This window comes from Nematostella vectensis, chromosome 11 (genome assembly GCF_932526225.1).
Source record: "Nematostella vectensis chromosome 11, jaNemVect1.1, whole genome shotgun sequence".
NCBI lineage: Eukaryota > Metazoa > Cnidaria > Anthozoa > Actiniaria > Edwardsiidae > Nematostella > Nematostella vectensis.
In genome coordinates, this window is record NC_064044.1 from 2,223,038 (window position 1) to 2,243,480 (window position 20,443).

The 20,443-nt window shown below is 37.8% G+C and overlaps 1 protein-coding gene across 3 annotated transcripts; it reads right to left on the reverse strand.

The window, feature by feature from the left end:
• Positions 1 to 595: 595 nt before the first annotated feature.
• Positions 596 to 7,110, reverse strand: LOC125573639. Of its 3 annotated transcripts, none has more exons than XM_048734298.1 (13): positions 6,774 to 7,110; positions 6,109 to 6,249; positions 5,960 to 6,013; positions 4,801 to 4,866; positions 4,552 to 4,670; positions 2,992 to 3,037; positions 2,875 to 2,909; positions 2,751 to 2,786; positions 2,625 to 2,658; positions 2,299 to 2,442; positions 1,862 to 1,944; positions 1,180 to 1,381; positions 596 to 1,029 (listed from the first exon to the last, which is right to left on the reverse strand). In XM_048734298.1, the coding sequence occupies exons 1-13, from the start codon at positions 6,964 to 6,966 to the stop codon at positions 842 to 844; spliced, it is 1,341 nt and encodes a 446-aa protein (XP_048590255.1). In that variant the 5' UTR covers positions 6,967 to 7,110; the 3' UTR covers positions 596 to 841. The 3 variants fall into 3 exon arrangements, with proteins under 3 accessions (XP_048590255.1, XP_048590254.1, XP_048590256.1); XM_048734297.1 differs by having other exon boundaries at positions 2,751 to 2,789; XM_048734299.1 differs by lacking the exons at positions 5,960 to 6,013; positions 6,109 to 6,249; positions 6,774 to 7,110 and adding an exon at positions 5,157 to 5,436 and having other exon boundaries at positions 2,751 to 2,789.
• Between the last annotated feature and the right edge of the window lie 13,333 nt (positions 7,111 to 20,443).

The following is a 20,443-nucleotide window of genomic DNA, read 5'->3' on the forward strand; positions in this document are numbered from 1 at the left end:
TGCTAAAAACATACCGATTACATACCAAAATGCTACTGTTAAATGGAAATTTACATACCCATTACATACCTAAAATGTACCTTATGGGTACATAGCTCAAGGCTACCTTAAAAGGGCATGGTATAGAATTTACATAGCCATTACATACCCAAAATGTACCTTGAACATACCACAAATGCTACCGTTAAATGGAAATTATTATACCCATTACATACCTAAAATATACCTTGTACATGCCACAAACATAGCTCAAGGCTACCTGAAGAAGGCATGGTATAGAATTTACATAGCCATTACATACCCAAAATGTACCTTCACAAATAATACCGTTAAATGGAAATTTACATACCCATTACATACCTAAAATGTACCTTGGACATGCCACAAACATAGCTCAAGGCTACCTTAAAATGGCATCGTGCCAATTTTACGTACAATACATTATCTAAATGTGTCCCATAGCTAAAGGGATAACTTGATATAAGCGACTGAGCCAAGCAGCTAGTCTTTCCTTGTTTGTAAGCATATCAATAAAACGCCCCTGCAACATGGTATCTATGCCTCTACATGTCACACGCAAAATTTAAACCCAAAGAACGTTGTATAACACACTTTATGCGCAAAGTAAAACTAAATTGTTGCTTAAAGATCAATAAGATTACCTGGAACTGCTAAGCTGCAAAGGTAAAGTTACTAACCTGGAAATCACTGGAAATGTTTAATTGATTCCTAGATCGGCACATAATCTCGATTCACAAAAAATGACTTTTTTGATTACTAGTTCGAATTGTTTATTATCAAATATAAATTTAAAAAAATGGTAAAAACTATGCCAAAGTTTTCAATCAAGCAAAGACTCATCTGCATCGTAGTCATCATCATCATCATCAGGAAGACTAGGCAGACTTGGCAGATCATCTTCACAAGCTGACTTCCGTGCTGCTCTCCTCAAGTTTTTTATACTTAGGTTCATGGCACTTGTGATGCCTTTTTTACACCCGTCTGGGAGGTTCTGCCTCGACGCATATGCTATTAATGTAACAAAAAATCACTTCGCATTACGTTTGTTATTATCGTCATTAATTGAGTTATTCAATATACCAAATATTCGCGGTACCATAACTTCACCTGATGCGAAAACAATTTAATGTGGGAAAATCAAAACTTAGCTTTTCTCACCTTTAATAGTGGTTATAATTTGCTGGTTAAGCAAATTTCCCACCTCCCCCTGCTCAGAGATTTTTCCCTCGCGCCTTTCTTCTTCTGAAAAAAACGCCTTTAAAAGGCGTGTAGCCAGCGAGGACTTGGTGTGTGCGGTTTTGCACAATGCAAGTGCTGTCCTCGAAAGGAAGACACCACTGCCCGCAACTAATTCAACTAACTGCAAATAATGAAAGAAAAAAAAAACGTTCAGTACCCAAAATAACATATAGTTCATAAAACGACGTCAATAATACTTGAGTTATTTTTTTAAATATCGTATCAAGTACTCGCGATAGGACAAGCTCTTGCTTTCACGGGCAATTGGAAATAGTTAGTTGTCATTTGAACAAAGTCGGCGGCTACTGAGTGATCTGATTAGTAAATTATCATTGTCAAGCGCTGGAAAGTCCCGGCTGTTGCGAATCGGGACTTCCCGAATTAACAAGCGAGGACCACTCATAGCCACTGACTTCGTTTGAATGGCAGCTAAGTATTTCAAGTCGCCCAAGAAAATCTATCTGTGACCTGATGCCCGTAAGGTTGGATTACACCTCACACTCATTTTTATTTAAACTTTTTTAAACTAAAGACTTATGTTCAAGGCTGACTAATAAACCCTGCACTGTTCTCAAATTCCTGTATCCATCCTTATTATTACCTTTCTCGTTGCCGCTTCTGCCTCACTCATCACGCCTACCCGCCCATCATTTACTTGTACATTTGGTACTCGAAGCTCATTTCCTAAAATCAATGACAATTATAAAATGATCTCTATATCATCAGAAAACAAACTAGAAGAGGATGGCGTAAACGTGGAAAATGATCTCTATATCATCAGAAAACAATCTAGAAGAGGATGACGTAAACGTAAAAAATAATTTTTCAACTAAAAGGACAGAGAGGAAAGATGCAAGATAACTATTTTTTAGCTCAATATTTTGCATATAAGCTCCCTTTTTGTCGGAGAACAAAATATCAAAATTAAAAATGTAACTTACGCTATGTCTTGAAAGATATTTCAAAGGCTATCTGTGAAAAAGCCCAACAAAATACGAAATGGCGCCCGTTTTGACCCATTAAATTGAAAATATTTACCTTGGATACCATCTGATCTGCTCAGTCTCCTGAATCGCGCTTCCAAAGCCCCATATTTTTCCTTCAGCTCACTAAGCTCATCTCTCGTGGAAACACACATAGGATTTGGGCAAAGTGGCCTTTTTTTTGGTTCTTTCTGCGCATCTGAAATAGAAAAAAAAAATTAATAGAGCGGAAACCCTCAAGTAGAACCTGAATAAAAGACATCTGATTTTGGAGTCTATACTGAACTGTTCTTTTTACAGCAATTCTACCCTGAAAATGGGGATAATAATTTTTGATATAAATATGAAATAGAAAAGTGAAATAATGACAAAAATACTTACGCTGCGTATGTGCTGGCTTGTCTCTTGTGACTCCCTGTTGGTTAATTAAAGAGAGACTTCAAACTTGGGGATCTATACTAGTGTATTTTTATGCGTTTCAGAACCGTTTAATTGAAATTGACAAACCTTGAGTGACGATGTTGATAAATCGCGGGAGGCCGACTTCTTTGAAAATAGAAATGCGGTTGAAAAAATTTTATAGAGGTATAGAATTAAGATCCTGAACTTCTCATTCAAATTGCGTACCAACCTGGACTATTTGTTCTGACTGATTCAGCTCGCACCCTGTGATAAACGGATGAAACGTAAATAGCTAATCATCATGAATGATCATAGACTTGAGAATACAAATTGGAGTATTCCTTACCCGCTCTTTGTGTTGATCTCTCGTTGATAGCAACAATCGAGATGTCCTATATGTACATAAACAAACATTGTCTATTATGATTTTCTATGATTTCATAAATTTGAGGATATCTCGATTCTCAGTGCTGAGAATTCTTGCTCGCAAAGTTCAGTGTACTTTCTCGCAATTCTTTACTGGTCGTGCTCGAGGAACGGGATCTGTACAGGACCTGAAATGATCCCAGGACCCGAAACGATCCCAGGACCCGAAATGATCCCCAAAAGTACCCCAACTGATCCTCGGACCCGAAACGATACCGAGGAGTCCCCGAAATCAACCCCAAGGAATTACGGTAATGGACAGAGGGAAAGCAGAAGAAATACTTGCAATTCTTGAATCATAATAAAGGGTTAACAGCGACTCGATTTCTAAACAACGTGACTTAAAAATATTAAATTCCAACACAATACTTCTATTTATTACATTGCCCGGCGTTAAACCCATAAACAGAGTCCAAAACAAATACACAACTTTAAATTGCTACTGAAAGGAATATAGCATAAACATAGCACAGCCTTGCTCAGATCAACCAAACTTTTGACCTTCCATCACACTCTTAACATTTTGCGGTTCCGACACATGACTCCGACACTATAAATCTCATTTCCGGTAAACATCACCCCTAAAAATTAATATTCATCTGACAACCAAACATGTATTTCACCACGAAATCCTTGTTCTTACGAGCGAATATTTACCGACACATTTTAGGCAGCCGGTTTGGCAGAGAAGATGGAATGACAAAAGTACACTGAGTAATACACTCGAACAACCCTTCTACTACCGATGCAAAATATTAAGAGGATGTGAAAGCAATATTATGTGAGTTTTGAATTTCCTCATGTAGTCGTGCGTACACCCCGGCATGATCTCATGATATGATAGGTCTTTCATTCACCGAAAACAAACATGTCAAAAAATAACTTTAAAACATTTCGCTTCCTATGTAAAGCAGCATGTCCCATCTGTTAAGACTTTCTTTTATGGCTTGTTATGTAAAAATGATTTATCCACGCCGGGCTCCTCAAATTACTATCACAGGAATTGTTAGTTGACCCCAATTTCTGACTCAACCACTGTATTTCCCCCGCAGTCGTATATAAAAATCTTAATACTATAGTTTTAGTTAATGTAAATTTCCTTTTAATAACACAAACAAAGCTAAATGTTTCATATGTTTTTAAAACTGAAAGCCAATCCTTACACATTCCTTTAGTTGTCCATTACTGTAATTCCTTGGGGTTCATTTCGGGGACTCTTGGGGATTGTTTCGGGTCCCGGGATCAGTTGGGGTACTTTTGGGGATCGTTTCGGGTCCTGGGATCGTTTCGGGTCCTGGGATCGTTTCGGGTCCTGGGATCATTTCGGGTCCTGTACAGATCCTCTCGAGCATGACAGTTCTTTCGATTGACCTGTTTTTCTTGGGTGTTTGAAGATAGTTATGAGGGAAGGAGGGGTGGTATAGAGTATATTTCTCACATTCACAAGCTCCATTTCTTTGAAAATGTTTGAAAATCTAACCTCAAGTGTCTCAGCAATTTGGTCGCAACTTTCCACAGTTCCGGTCACAGTTGTCGCAGGGGGGGTGTTTTTTGATGATTTTTTTGATGACTTTTTCTTCTTAACTGGAGCATTACTATCTGTTGAGGATTTATTGTTATTATGAATTTCACCAATCATGTACTTCAGTGGTTCTGCCGCTTAAATTTTCCCAAGTACTCTATTTTTTTACTATACTATTATTGTCATATTATGCAAGTAGTGACGTACCCGAAGAAGCTTTGTCACTGGTCCTTTTTTTAGTTTTTTTCTTCTCTTCCTCATTGACATTCTTGCCTATAACCATAAATTAAAATAAAGGTAATAAATAACACTTTATGACCCATTGTTTAAGGCCCGGAGGAAATTGTTTCATTTCAGTTGTTTTCATACTTTTCCCAAGAATATCCCGAAGTTCGCTCCGAACTAAACATTCATTGCGAAACTAGCTTTTTTTGTGTGTTTCGAATTGAGTTTGTGAACTTCATCGTGATTAAAGTTCGTAATTACCACATCTCATCGCTTTTTTTATTTCAAAAGGCTTAAAAGTATTCGGGTGGACATGATTCAAGCAAAAATCATCTAACTTGTGCTGGAAAATGCTCCCGCCGTGGTAGCCCCTTGGTCCCTGGCCTTGTGGTGCGGGGAAATCAGAGCCCCATCGACTTGACCCTTATACTGGGCCAGTGAATAGAGCGCGGGCAGCACGGACGTCATAATTCTTGTTTTATGGACGTTTTGACAAAAGAGAGACTGAGCAGTCAAATGATTCGGATTTTAGTCCCTCAGCTATAGATTCAAGATTAATAGATTAGAATTTTAAGTCATAAAGGTTATTTACGCCGCTTTTATAATGAGCCGATACTTTGCAAAATCTCGATAAACCAATATTATTCGGTCCATCTCTTGTCTGCTTGTCACCTAGACTATTATCAATCAAACCGCGAATGTAGAATAGCTTTTAATATATTTCACGGCAACAATTTGGAGCGGCTAAAGAGAGGCGTATGTAATTGGCCTCTGCAGACGGAACAAAATACAACGGAACTACTTTTTGATTCCTAATAACAGACCGATCAAAAAGAGAACCATATCCTTTTATTTGATATATGTTTGACATCCTAAAACGCTCTTTTAGATGATTCAACCTTGAAGGCATTTCCGGCATGTTTGTTCTTATCATGTTCTTATCATTGACAGTGCCGGAAACAGATTCTACCTGGGGAACTCCATGTTACGAAATGCAAACAGTACTTAATTACCTTTGATTAAAAGCATTATTCATAAAGTGCTTTTCATGACGGTAAATATAAAAGTCTCTCAGGACTACAAAAGACTACAAAAAAAAAAAAAAAAAACTCACGCAACATTAAAGCTTTTGTTTACCCACCTCCGGTTGTTGCCGTTTCTCGGGTTGTTGCCGTTTCTCGGGCCACATCTATTTCTGTGAAACCGATAAAATCACTGAAAATATTTATATTAAACGCCACGACTCATTACATAAACGCAAACATGAGTAAACAAAGATAAGTCAAATACCAATATCTTCAGCAACAAAATCGCCTCCCAAAGTTTTTGGTTTTGGGCGTCGCTTCCCACCATCTAAAGTCGCCTTCCGTTGTTCTTCAAACGGGTCTATGTACTCGTGCTTCCTTATACTATTCAAGAAAGCTTTACTATCTGTAAGTGCAAAAACAGCATTTAAAAAGGCTTTGTTATCTGAAAGTATAACAGCAATGTGTTCTTGTTTTTATTAACTTTTAACCAAGGAGTACAACTCATGCCAATCTAATCGTCTCAAGCAATAAAATACAGTATTTCATACAACTATATTATACTACTCGATTAAAATCAATCAAGGAGCGCCAAGTCTCGCCTCTGTCGCAACTGTGGAATTTAGTGATAACAGCTAAGCGCCACATGGTGATTTTTTTAGGTGATTCTGAAAATAATTATAAGGGGCAAACAAGCATAAAACCGAGGCCAATGTCTGTAAAATCCGAATTGTATGGTGGTTAACTCTTATATTCCAAATTCACACTCGGGTGATCAGCGCCGAGTTCTTCGGGCAGACCAGAATTTCAAGTTTAACTGTCATTTATCGCGTTCGTTGAGGGTTAGATATGTTCGATTGCAAATCATTAATACGTCCAGGCAATTTTAATGCAACATGTATAATGGGAAGTTATTATTAAGAGACTTACCATGAAGTTTTAAAACTTTGGCGCGGGCCATTTCTTGCTTGGGATCCCACACAGCATTGTAGGTTGAACCCTCGATTACTCCCTCCGGTATATCCTCGGTACATATATTTTTCGTATATATCACCTTCCAACACTCGGGCTCTGGATCGCCTATCCATTTAACCAATGCAAATGCTGGAAAACGAGATGCCATTTGTAGTTGAAAATGTCGGTCGGGTGATCGACTATTTAAAAGTTCGAGTAGGAAAAACGGATGCGACAAAGGCTAGTTATTAACCAGATCGTGCTCGAAATAGACGTGAACATCACAAAATAAAACAAAACTGACCAATCAGGTCGAAACTGCCAAGATTGATTGATACCGTAGGCCAGAGATAATGGCCTGAACAAACAACTGAAAACTAGACGGAATTACTTTCATGTTACAGGCAAAAACAACATGGATGGTCGAAAGAATCGAAAAAAGCAAGGACGGTACTGTCAGTATTATAACACAATTACTTCGCCATCCAAGATCCCCAGGACAACCCGAACAAGAAGCAAGTTTGCAGATTCTCATCCTAACGAAAATGATAACTTATTGGATTTAGAAACAGAAGATAAGATAGACGATACTCTCGCGGGAGCTTCTAGTTTAACGACGGAGGATATAATAGCCGAATACCCTGATGACGTCCTATCCGAAAGCGAAGATAATTTTGTAGCTGATTGTACTGCATGCGAGACCACTTGTAATTCCGACACTGTTCACACTAGCAGAAATTTTGAAAACCGAGCGGAGATATATGAATATTTGGATAACGAAGACTGGGAGAAACTTGCAGACGTCGTTTTTGACTCGGAAACTGAAATTAACAATGAACATGGAAGTAAAGACGAGAACGAAGAACAAGAAGACTTTATTGAGCTGGATGACTCTTCAATTGAAAGTGACGGGGCAGATTTAGACCTGATGACTGCACAAGAGCAGGATCCGCCAATTTATTCTGGTAGTTTGCTAACAGTGACCATGCATCTAGCAGCTATAATGACATTTGCGATGGCAGAGAGCCTTACTGCTTCCGCGATTTCCCATCTGTTAATACTTATCTCCCTTCATTGCCCGGTACCTAATAGATGCATGAAAACACTTCACACACTCTGGAATCACCTAGGCTCCATGAGTGCCCCCATAGAGTGGCACTATTTTTGTACAAGGTGCAATCGATACTTGGGAAAAACTAAGCCAATCGCAACGCAAAATTGCGTGCACTGCAAAAAGAGCTTCGCCCCTGGAAAAAGTAAGACATGGGATACGTTTATAGTATTTCCAATTATCACACAGCTGTCATGCATGCTTAAAGACAGTTCGTTTGTAGAAGCTCTTACGTCCTACCGATTCAACCACGAGGAAGACAAAAGAAGGCGGAACTGCCCAGAAAACATCGAGGATATAATTGACGGCGAAAATTATCAATTATTTTTTAAAGAACATGGTTTTTTGAGAAATCCAAACAATTTTGCTATTCAGCTAAACACGGACGGTGTGGCATTGTTTAAAAGCTCCAGCTATGCTATATGGCCGGTTTACATGGTTATATGTGATTTGCCTCCGCGTATGAGGTATTCAAGAAAGTATCGCCTTTTTGCAGGCCTTTGGTTCGGGAACACGAAACCTCTCTTTTCAGTTTTTCTGCATCCTTTTAAGGACATGTTTCAAACACTTTATAATGACGGATTTACCTTAAATCTAAATGGTTCTGATATAACTTGGCGAGCTATTGTAATAAGCACTACAATGGATGCTCCTGCAAAATGCCTCTTCATGTGTATGAAGCAATTTAATGGTGAATGTGGTTGCCCATATTGCAAGGCAAAAGGGCAAAACGTAAGGACAGAGAAAAAAGGCAACTGTCGCATTTTCCCTTACGTTAAAATGCCAGACCGGAAAAAATTATCTCCATTAAGAACACACAGCGAGTTTTTGAGAGATGCAAAGAGCGCTGCGCAGTCTCCGAGTAAAGCTACTACTGTAGATGGCGTGAAAGGTATAAGCATGGCATTTGGATTTCCAGGTTTTAATATTGTCAAAGGAATGGCAATTGATTATATGCACGCTGTTTTGTTAGGAGTAATGAAACAATTACTGTGCTACTGGTTCGACAAGAAACACAAGAAATGTTCTTGGTATTGTGGAAATAGCGTCAAAGCATGTGACGAACGGCGTGAGAGGATAAAACCGCCAAACTACGTCAGCAGGATACCAAGAAGTGTTGAGGAACGGTCGCATTACAAAGCGTCTGAGTTACGAACCTGGCTACTTTATTATTCCTTGCCTGTAATGCAGGGTATTTTGCCAAATGAACACTATCAGCACTTAATGCTTTTTGTGTGTGGTGTTTATATGTTGCTTAAAGAGTCAATTTCTCCAATGGAGATAAACAAGGCTAATCAGCTATTGGAACATTTTTGTCTTCGAGCTCAAGGACTCTACGATGACAGATTTATGACTTTTAATCTTCATCAGCTTTTACATCTTGCTGATTCTGTTAGATTCAACGGCCCTCTTTTCAGTAATTCTTGTTTTTTCTACGAGGACTTAAATGGAGACTTAAGAAGCCTCTTTCATGGTTCACAAAATGTTGAGGGCCAAATTGTTAGAGCTGTTTCCATTTTACAACATTTACCAGAAATGATTGAAAATGTGACGGATTTAAACGTAAAACACTTTTGTCAGTCATTAACTCAAAAACGAAGGGTTGGGCATGTGAGCGAGGAAATTGATGAGAATCTAAAGCTTCAGGTACTGGGATCTCTTAAACCTTATATCATCAGCGCTCTCCAGGAAGTTGAACAACTACAAATAATTGCTGGAAATGTGGCAATATTCGACATAATGTACAAATGTTTTTACCGATTAAAACGTGGCGATAACATTATCCACAGTGCAGGATACACCCGAGTAACAAAACGAAATTCGACTGTTGTACAGTTTACAAAGCCTGATGATGATGAGATGGCTTATGGGTCCGTCCTCTATTTTGTCAAGTACAAAAAGCCCTGCCGAAGCTCTACCTGCGAGGTGGTTTGCCAGTGTACTGAGCATGGTTATGTAGCTATGATAGAGGAATATGAAATACTGCACTCTAAACACTTATCCAGCTCAGACTTGAGAGGACCAAAAGCAGAAGTCAGGCATCTGATTCCCATGAACAGGAAACCGTTAGGCATTGTTTGCGTACCTGTTCATACACTAATTCAGACATGTTTTTTTATTGACACTGGTAATGACAATTGTTTTTTTCTTGGGATACCTCCCAATAGGATTGAGCGAGAATGAGAATTTTTTTTTCCCGCAAAGACAATATAGAGTGAGAATCACAATGTAAATTTACCTTATATAATTAATCCTAATTCCAAACTGCACCCAAAATTAAATATCATTAGAAATATACCGTATTACTTATCACTGGTACTTTTCATAATTGTTTTTACAGATTTTTTATTTAGTTAATTAATTATTTATTTATAAATAAATTTTTTGTGATTTCAAGAATAATGACCCATTACCATAAATATTATTTTTATTATTAGTTCATACAATGGGTATGTGAATAGGTTAAAGTATTTTTGAATACGAAATTAATAGAAGAGCCCTGAATGAAGGTATGCTTTTTTGAAAGTATAGGTATGTAAAGGCATGCATTTTTTCAATACCAAATACAGCAATGAGATGGGTGTGTTTTTGGTATGTTAGAATGGGTATGTAAATAGTATGTATTTTCACATACCAAATACATAGATGGCCTAATACTGCCATTTTTTTGGGTATAAAAGTATAGGTATGTGAAAGATATGTTTTTTTTACATACCAAATACATAGATCAACGGCAAATGTTTGGGATGAAAGAATGGGTATATATTAGGTTTGTATTTTTACATACCAAATACATAGATATGGATTAAAGAGAACGGTATGTTTTTGGTATGTAAGAATGGATATGTAATTGATATGTATTTTTACATACCAAATACACAGACGTCTAAAAGAGAAGGGGTATGTTTTTGGTGTGTAAGGACAGATATATAAAAGGTATGTATTTTTACATACCAAATACATAGAAGTGCATTGGATAGGATTGGTATGTTTTTGGTATGTAAGTGTGGGTGAATAAAAGGCATGTATTTTTACATACCAAATACATAGATGGCTAAAAGAAAAGGGTATGTTTAGGGTATGTAAGTATAGGTATGTAAAAGGTATGTATTTTTTTACATACCCAATACATATCCAGTACAAAAAAGACATGCCTTTTACATACAGGTTACATACCAAATACATACTTTTCATTTTGTGTGGGCAGAAACCAACTTGACTGCAAAACACTCACTGTAAAGCATAAGATATTAGGCATTTCTTTCATGTGGCTGTGAGGTTGACCTGTCAACATCTACAGGGGCCACACTCACCTCGGAATCATAGGGGTCCATAAAAGCAAGGTGTCGCAGAACCTTTCCCTGCCCTCCTTACCCTCTTTCATCAGGAACACCTGTGCAGCCGACACCCTTAGGTGGATGGGGTGCACAGGTGCTTTGGGTGTGGCCCTGAAGATGGCACAGTGACCACAAGATGTACCAGAATGAAATTGTATATACTGTAAAAACATGTGAGTAGAAAACAGTCAATAGCCATGGAGTTTTTAGTGTGTTGTACATGTTATACATGTTTTAGGATTTACCTAATTACTTACAGTATTTTTTTTAAATAGAATTTTTTACTTGTATAATATTTTATAGAAACTATGTTTATTGACAGTTTGTGGTCATTTTCTTTGAATTTAAGTCCCCCACATGTACCAAAAGCTCATAAGTCAGTATTAGAGTTTACTAAATTTCATTGTGTCAGGTTCAGAGAGCTATTGAAAGCACTTACCATGGCACTGCCCCTTTAAATAGCTGTAAAAAAAAAGAAGAGAAAATAGCTGGAGGGGGTCTCTGTTGGTTTTCTTTTAGTTTTAGTTTTCTTTTATTATTATTTTTTTCTGGGGTTGGGGGGTGGGGGAAGGAGGAATTCAGCTTAAAATTGCCCGTGGTCAATTCAACCAACTAAGCAACTAGTACAAAAGATGTTGGTTTTGCAGTCTTTTATTCAATACTTTCAAGGTTATCATGCAATTCTGTAGTTTGACTGGAAATATATACTTTTTTTCTATTCATTTACAGTTCTATATGTACAGTGTGACCATAGTCATGATTACAATTATTTATAATATTTTTTACCCACTAACAGAAACCAACTTGACTGCAAAACACTCACTGTAAAGCATAAGATATTAGGCATTTCTTTCATGTGGCTGTGAGGTTGACCTGTCAACATCTACAGGGGCCACACTCACCTCGGAATCATAGGGGTCCATAAAAGCAAGGTGTCGCAGAACCTTTCCCTGCCCTCCTTACCCTCTTTCATCAGGAACACCTGTGCAGCCGACACCCTTAGGTGGATGGGGTGCACAGGTGCTTTGGGTGTGGCCCTGAAGATGGCACAGTGACCACAAGATGTACCAGAATGAAATTGTATATACTGTAAAAACATGTGAGTAGAAAACAGTCAATAGCCATGGAGTTTTTAGTGTGTTGTACATGTTATACATGTTTTAGGATTTACCTAGTTACTTACAGTATTTTTTTTAAATAGAATTTTTTACTTGTATAATATTTTATAGAAACTATGTTTATTGACAGTTTGTGGTCATTTTCTTTGAATTTAAGTCCCCCACATGTACCAAAAGCTCATAAGTCAGTATTAGAGTTTACTAAATTTCATTGTGTCAGGTTCAGAGAGCTATTGAAAGCACTTACCATGGCACTGCCCCTTTAAATAGCTGTAAAAAAAAGAAGAGAAAATAGCTGGAGGGGGTCTCTGTTGTTTTTGTTTTAGTTTTAGTTTTCTTTTATTATTATTTTTTTCTGGGGTGGGGGGGTGGGGGAAGGAGGAATTCAGCTTAAAATTGCCCGTGGTCAATTCAACCAACTAAGCAACTAGTACAAAAGATGTTGGTTTTGCAGTCTTTTATTCAATACTTTCAAGGTTATCATGCAATTCTGTAGTTTGACTGGAAATATATACTTTTTTTCTATTCATTTACAGTTCTATATGTACAGTGTGACCATAGTCATGATTACAATTATTTATAATAATTTTTACCCACTAACAGAAACCAACTTGACTGCAAAACACTCACTGTAAAGCATAAGATATTAGGCATTTCTTTCATGTGGCTGTGAGGTTGACCTGTCAACATCTACAGGGGCCACACTCACCTCGGAATCATAGGGGTCCATAAAAGCAAGGTGTCGCAGAACCTTTCCCTGCCCTCCTTACCCTCTTTCATCAGGAACACCTGTGCAGCCGACACCCTTAGGTGGATGGGGTGCACAGGTGCTTTGGGTGTGGCCCTGAAGATGGCACAGTGACCACAAGATGTACCAGAATGAAATTGTATATACTGTAAAAACATGTGAGTAGAAAACAGTCAATAGCCATGGAGTTTTTAGTGTGTTGTACATGTTATACATGTTTTAGGATTTACCTAATTACTTACAGTATTTTTTTTAAATAGAATTTTTTACTTGTATAATATTTTATAGAAACTATGTTTATTGACAGTTTGTGGTCATTTTCTTTGAATTTAAGTCCCCCACATGTACCAAAAGCTCATAAGTCAGTATTAGAGTTTACTAAATTTCATTGTGTCAGGTTCAGAGAGCTATTGAAAGCACTTACCATGGCACTGCCCCTTTAAATAGCTGTAAAAAAAAAGAAGAGAAAATAGCTGGAGGGGGTCTCTGTTGGTTTTCTTTTAGTTTTAGTTTTCTTTTATTATTTTTTTTTTCTGGGGTGGGGGGGTGGGGGAAGGAGGAATTCAGCTTAAAATTGCCCATGGTCAATTCAACCAACTAAGCAACTAGTACAAAAGATGTTGGTTTTGCAGTCTTTTATTCAATACTTTCAAGGTTATCATGCAATTCTGTAGTTTGACTGGAAATATATACTTTTTTTCTATTCATTTACAGTTCTATATGTACAGTGTGACCATAGTCATGATTACAATTATTTATAATAATTTTTACCCACTAACAGAAACCAACTTGACTGCAAAACACTCACTGTAAAGCATAAGATATTAGGCATTTCTTTCATGTGGCTGTGAGGTTGACCTGTCAACATCTACAGGGGCCACACTCACCTCGGAATCATAGGGGTCCATAAAAGCAAGGTGTCGCAGAACCTTTCCCTGCCCTCCTTACCCTCTTTCATCAGGAACACCTGTGCAGCCGACACCCTTAGGTGGATGGGGTGCACAGGTGCTTTGGGTGTGGCCCTGAAGATGGCACAGTGACCACAAGATGTACCAGAATGAAATTGTATATACTGTAAAAATATGTGAGTAGAAAACAGTCAATAGCCATGGAGTTTTTAGTGTGTTGTACATGTTATACATGTTTTAGGATTTACCTAATTACTTACAGTATTTTTTTTAAATAGAATTTTTTACTTGTATAATATTTTATAGAAACTATGTTTATTGACAGTTTGTGGTCATTTTCTTTGAATTTAAGTCCCCCACATGTACCAAAAGCTCATAAGTCAGTATTAGAGTTTACTAAATTTCATTGTGTCAGGTTCAGAGAGCTATTGAAAGCACTTACCATGGCACTGCCCCTTTAAATAGCTGTAAAAAAAAAGAAGAGAAAATAGCTGGAGGGGGTCTCTGTTGGTTTTCTTTTAGTTTTAGTTTTCTTTTATTATTATTTTTTTCTGGGGTTGGGGGGTGGGGGAAGGAGGAATTCAGCTTAAAATTGCCCATGGTCAATTCAACCAACTAAGCAACTAGTACAAAAGATGTTGGTTTTGCAGTCTTTTATTCAATACTTTCAAGGTTATCATGCAATTCTGTAGTTTGACTGGAAATATATACTTTTTTTCTATTCATTTACAGTTCTATATGTACAGTGTGACCATAGTCATGATTACAATTATTTATAATAATTTTTACCCACTAACAGAAACCAACTTGACTGCAAAACACTCACTGTAAAGCATAAGATATTAGGCATTTCTTTCATGTGGCTGTGAGGTTGACCTGTCAACATCTACAGGGGCCACACTCACCTCGGAATCATAGGGGTCCATAAAAGCAAGGTGTCGCAGAACCTTTCCCTGCCCTCCTTACCCTCTTTCATCAGGAACACCTGTGCAGCCGACACCCTTAGGTGGATGGGGTGCACAGGTGCTTTGGGTGTGGCCCTGAAGATGGCACAGTGACCACAAGATGTACCAGAATGAAATTGTATATACTGTAAAAACATGTGAGTAGAAAACAGTCAATAGCCATGGAGTTTTTAGTGTGTTGTACATGTTATACATGTTTTAGGATTTACCTAATTACTTACAGTATTTTTTTTAAATAGAATTTTTTACTTGTATAATATTTTATAGAAACTATGTTTATTGACAGTTTGTGGTCATTTTCTTTGAATTTAAGTCCCCCACATGTACCAAAAGCTCATAAGTCAGTATTAGAGTTTACTAAATTTCATTGTGTCAGGTTCAGAGAGCTATTGAAAGCACTTACCATGGCACTGCCCCTTTAAATAGCTGTAAAAAAAAAGAAGAGAAAATAGCTGGAGGGGGTCTCTGTTGGTTTTCTTTTAGTTTTAGTTTTCTTTTATTATTATTTTTTTCTGGGGTTGGGGGGTGGGGGAAGGAGGAATTCAGCTTAAAATTGCCCGTGGTCAATTCAACCAACTAAGCAACTAGTACAAAAGATGTTGGTTTTGCAGTCTTTTATTCAATACTTTCAAGGTTATCATGCAATTCTGTAGTTTGACTGGAAATATATACTTTTTTTCTATTCATTTACAGTTCTATATGTACAGTGTGACCATAGTCATGATTACAATTATTTATAATATTTTTTACCCACTAACAGAAACCAACTTGACTGCAAAACACTCACTGTAAAGCATAAGATATTAGGCATTTCTTTCATGTGGCTGTGAGGTTGACCTGTCAACATCTACAGGGGCCACACTCACCTCGGAATCATAGGGGTCCATAAAAGCAAGGTGTCGCAGAACCTTTCCCTGCCCTCCTTACCCTCTTTCATCAGGAACACCTGTGCAGCCGACACCCTTAGGTGGATGGGGTGCACAGGTGCTTTGGGTGTGGCCCTGAAGATGGCACAGTGACCACAAGATGTACCAGAATGAAATTGTATATACTGTAAAAACATGTGAGTAGAAAACAGTCAATAGCCATGGAGTTTTTAGTGTGTTGTACATGTTATACATGTTTTAGGATTTACCTAGTTACTTACAGTATTTTTTTTAAATAGAATTTTTTACTTGTATAATATTTTATAGAAACTATGTTTATTGACAGTTTGTGGTCATTTTCTTTGAATTTAAGTCCCCCACATGTACCAAAAGCTCATAAGTCAGTATTAGAGTTTACTAAATTTCATTGTGTCAGGTTCAGAGAGCTATTGAAAGCACTTACCATGGCACTGCCCCTTTAAATAGCTGTAAAAAAAAGAAGAGAAAATAGCTGGAGGGGGTCTCTGTTGTTTTTGTTTTAGTTTTAGTTTTCTTTTATTATTATTTTTTTCTGGGGTGGGGGGGTGGGGGAAGGAGGAATTCAGCTTAAAATTGCCCGTGGTCAATTCAACCAACTAAGCAACTAGTACAAAAGATGTTGGTTTTGCAGTCTTTTATTCAATACTTTCAAGGTTATCATGCAATTCTGTAGTTTGACTGGAAATATATACTTTTTTTCTATTCATTTACAGTTCTATATGTACAGTGTGACCATAGTCATGATTACAATTATTTATAATAATTTTTACCCACTAACAGAAACCAACTTGACTGCAAAACACTCACTGTAAAGCATAAGATATTAGGCATTTCTTTCATGTGGCTGTGAGGTTGACCTGTCAACATCTACAGGGGCCACACTCACCTCGGAATCATAGGGGTCCATAAAAGCAAGGTGTCGCAGAACCTTTCCCTGCCCTCCTTACCCTCTTTCATCAGGAACACCTGTGCAGCCGACACCCTTAGGTGGATGGGGTGCACAGGTGCTTTGGGTGTGGCCCTGAAGATGGCACAGTGACCACAAGATGTACCAGAATGAAATTGTATATACTGTAAAAACATGTGAGTAGAAAACAGTCAATAGCCATGGAGTTTTTAGTGTGTTGTACATGTTATACATGTTTTAGGATTTACCTAATTACTTACAGTATTTTTTTTAAATAGAATTTTTTACTTGTATAATATTTTATAGAAACTATGTTTATTGACAGTTTGTGGTCATTTTCTTTGAATTTAAGTCCCCCACATGTACCAAAAGCTCATAAGTCAGTATTAGAGTTTACTAAATTTCATTGTGTCAGGTTCAGAGAGCTATTGAAAGCACTTACCATGGCACTGCCCCTTTAAATAGCTGTAAAAAAAAGAAGAGAAAAAAGCTGGAGGGGGTCTCTGTTGTTTTTGTTTTAGTTTTAGTTTTCTTTTATTATTATTTTTTTCTGGGGTGGGGGGGTGGGGGAAGGAGGAATTCAGCTTAAAATTGCCCGTGGTCAATTCAACCAACTAAGCAACTAGTACAAAAGATGTTGGTTTTGCAGTCTTTTATTCAATACTTTCAAGGTTATCATGCAATTCTGTAGTTTGACTGGAAATATATACTTTTTTTCTATTCATTTACAGTTCTATATGTACAGTGTGACCATAGTCATGATTACAATTATTTATAATAATTTTTACCCACTAACAGAAACCAACTTGACTGCAAAACACTCACTGTAAAGCATAAGATATTAGGCATTTCTTTCATGTGGCTGTGAAGTTGACCTGTCAACATCTACAGGGGCCACACTCACCTCGGAATCATAGGGGTCCATAAAAGCAAGGTGTCGCAGAACCTTTCCCTGCCCTCCTTACCCTCTTTCATCAGGAACACCTGTGCAGCCGACACCCTTAGGTGGATGGGGTGCACAGGTGCTTTGGGTGTGGCCCTGAAGATGGCACAGTGACCACAAGATGTACCAGAATGAAATTGTATATACTGTAAAAACATGTGAGTAGAAAACAGTCAATAGCCATGGAGTTTTTAGTGTGTTGTACATGTTATACATGTTTTAGGATTTACCTAATTACTTACAGTATTTTTTTTTAAATAGAATTTTTTACTTGTATAATTTAGATGAGTAATACATACTTTTCATAGTATGTTGTAGAACTCGTCTCGTTCCTCCTAAATAACAATCAAAATTATGTTTGTTATTATCTTCGTGCAAAGGAATCTACAGTAGTTTTTTAATCAGATAATTGTTTTTCCTTCAACACTCCCCTGTTATTTCAACAGCTCTCTCTTGAGTTTGCTTGTCTCAGAAATAGACCTTGTTTGATAAACAAAGACATGTTACCCACTTATTCAATAATAGGTAACAACTGCAATATTGTACTGTATGAAAAGAGTGTCCCTCCCCCTTCTAATGTTGACATCAGTAAATCTAGCAAGCTCATTTTGCTAGATGTATGATGTATACCAGGCTTGTATCCTCCAGGTCCATTTCCATACTCCGATGGATGCCATTACGGAATTGATCCGGAGATCCGGAGAAAAATTCACGAGGGGGAGGGCCAGTCAACACTCCTCTCCCCAAAGTCAGACGGTTGTTTGGATGGTCTGTTTTTTGTTTTTGTTTTTTGTTTTTGTTTTTTTCTTCTTATTTTTTTTCCAAAAACTACGCAGGAGTGAGCGGGGTTAAGCTCTACGAAAATAAAAATGAATAGAAAAAAAAAAGAAAAAAGGGCATTGGCATGGGATCGAACCCGACCTGAAAAACAAAACGGAAACCATACATACGGATTACCCAATCGGTATGGCAGCACAAGGCTTTTACGGAAGGCTGTAAAGAACCCGAAGGCCCCAAGCACCGATATTTCCGGCGAATATGCTGTACAACACTCTTGCAAGGTATTCCGACCCGCGCATTAATGGGGAGGACAATAACCAGGATCCCAGGCCTGTAATACGGTTACGCCACGCACAGCTCGCTGAGATAGAGGGTGAAAAAATACAGGTCTATTTGGGCGTCTTCAGTCCCTTGGGGGCTCGCTATGTCGGCGCGTGGCATCGTAACGCACGGGCGCATTGTCCTTTACCGTGTACAGGACATCAAACAAGCGAAGAAAGAAAAACGTTTTTTTAGGAACCGTTTTTTTAATAAAAATAAATAGAAATAAATAAAGTGCGATTTGGCGATTCTATTTTTCTTTGTAGAGCTTATCAAGCTATTCACCGGCCTAAATAATCATTAAAAAACAAAAAAAATGCAATGAAAGACGTAAGGGGGAGAGGTTTGTAAAATCGCATAGAATATGGACAAAATCAGCAATACTGTCTACGCTGACTAAGTATAGCTGTATTTTACTTTAACCCTTTTGCTTCTGGGAACTTTTGAGCAACATTGTAAGAAAAACAGACTGAAAAAAGAAACCTCCCCCCCTATTTCAAGTCCAACACTACCAGTTAAGCTAAGCTACCGCTGACCCAAGACGGTATGCCTTGAAGTTTCCAACAATGCACTGCGGTGCCTTTTCTTTGTAGCGACGGCACTGCTACAGCCTGTTGCTTATAACAGTTTTGCTTGTAATTTGCTTAAAAATTACAGCTTTTTCACATCTGGAGAGTGCCTTAGGACATCATGAAGTCTTTTTGGGCATAATTAATGCTGTGCTCATGGATGTTTGCACGCTGAGGTTGATTCAATGGGATAATTTTTTGTCTGGGCTTCACCAAGTGAGAAAGGAATTTTCTGGTGAGTGGCCTCATACTCTCCATTGTGGGCCATCTTTGCTACCCAACCTTATTCAAAAATTGTTTTCAGGCTTATTCTGGGTTCCTTGGACCTGGAAATGTTTTGTTTGGCTTCGGGGCAAAGAGACTTATAAAAAAAACTGTTATGATTCTGGGGGAGGAGATTGCCCGCCTGTCTGTCAAGGTGTTTCCAAGACTCCCATGATGCAGTGCAGGCATGCAAAATAGGCTAACAATGGTGACTCGCTTCTAATGGAGGTTCTAGCATTGATTATTGTGACTGATTGCTGTAAAATGGGACCTGACGGAGCGCAATAAAGGTATCTATTGGTGACTTGATCTGTGTTTGCTTGTCTCTATTTGTAGTTCGGAATTTTGTGTCTTTTTTGGTAAGAAATGTTTCTAAGTTAAAGCATTTTATTACGAATTGCTTGTTGATATTTTGACAAAAGAGTCAATTCTATTACATTGCTTAGATGCGCTTTTGCAGGTCGTCTATGCCTTGGATGAATCTATGAGTATCCGGGTCTGGTGATGTTTAGTTTGCATTTTTGACGTTTTGGAGTTGGGCCTATATTTTACAGGCGTCTCAGGGCGTTATGGCAATGAAAGACTTAAAGGGACAGCGTCATGGTACTGCGCATGTCAGTGTTTATTGTAGGCTTTTAATCGCCTACAAATAGTTGAACTTTTTAAAAGCTGTCAATACCTTGTTAAAATAATATGCAATATTTTATTGAAAGCAATATTTTATAGAAACTATGTTTATTGACAGTTTGTGGTCATTTTCTTTGAATTT

Bases quoted from the DNA above. Each gene is read 5' to 3' on its own strand.
- LOC125573639 (XM_048734297.1), bottom strand. From the start codon at position 6,966: ATGGCATCTCGTTTTCCAGCATTTGCATTGGTTAAATGGATAGGCGAT. The intron at 4,671-4,800 runs GTACGTCACTAC...AATCCTCAACAG, and splicing joins CAGTGACAAAGCTTCTTCGG to ATAGTAATGCTCCAGTTAAG. The intron at 3,038-4,551 runs GTTAGATTTTCA...ATGTACATATAG, and splicing joins AAATTGCTGAGACACTTGAG to GACATCTCGATTGTTGCTAT.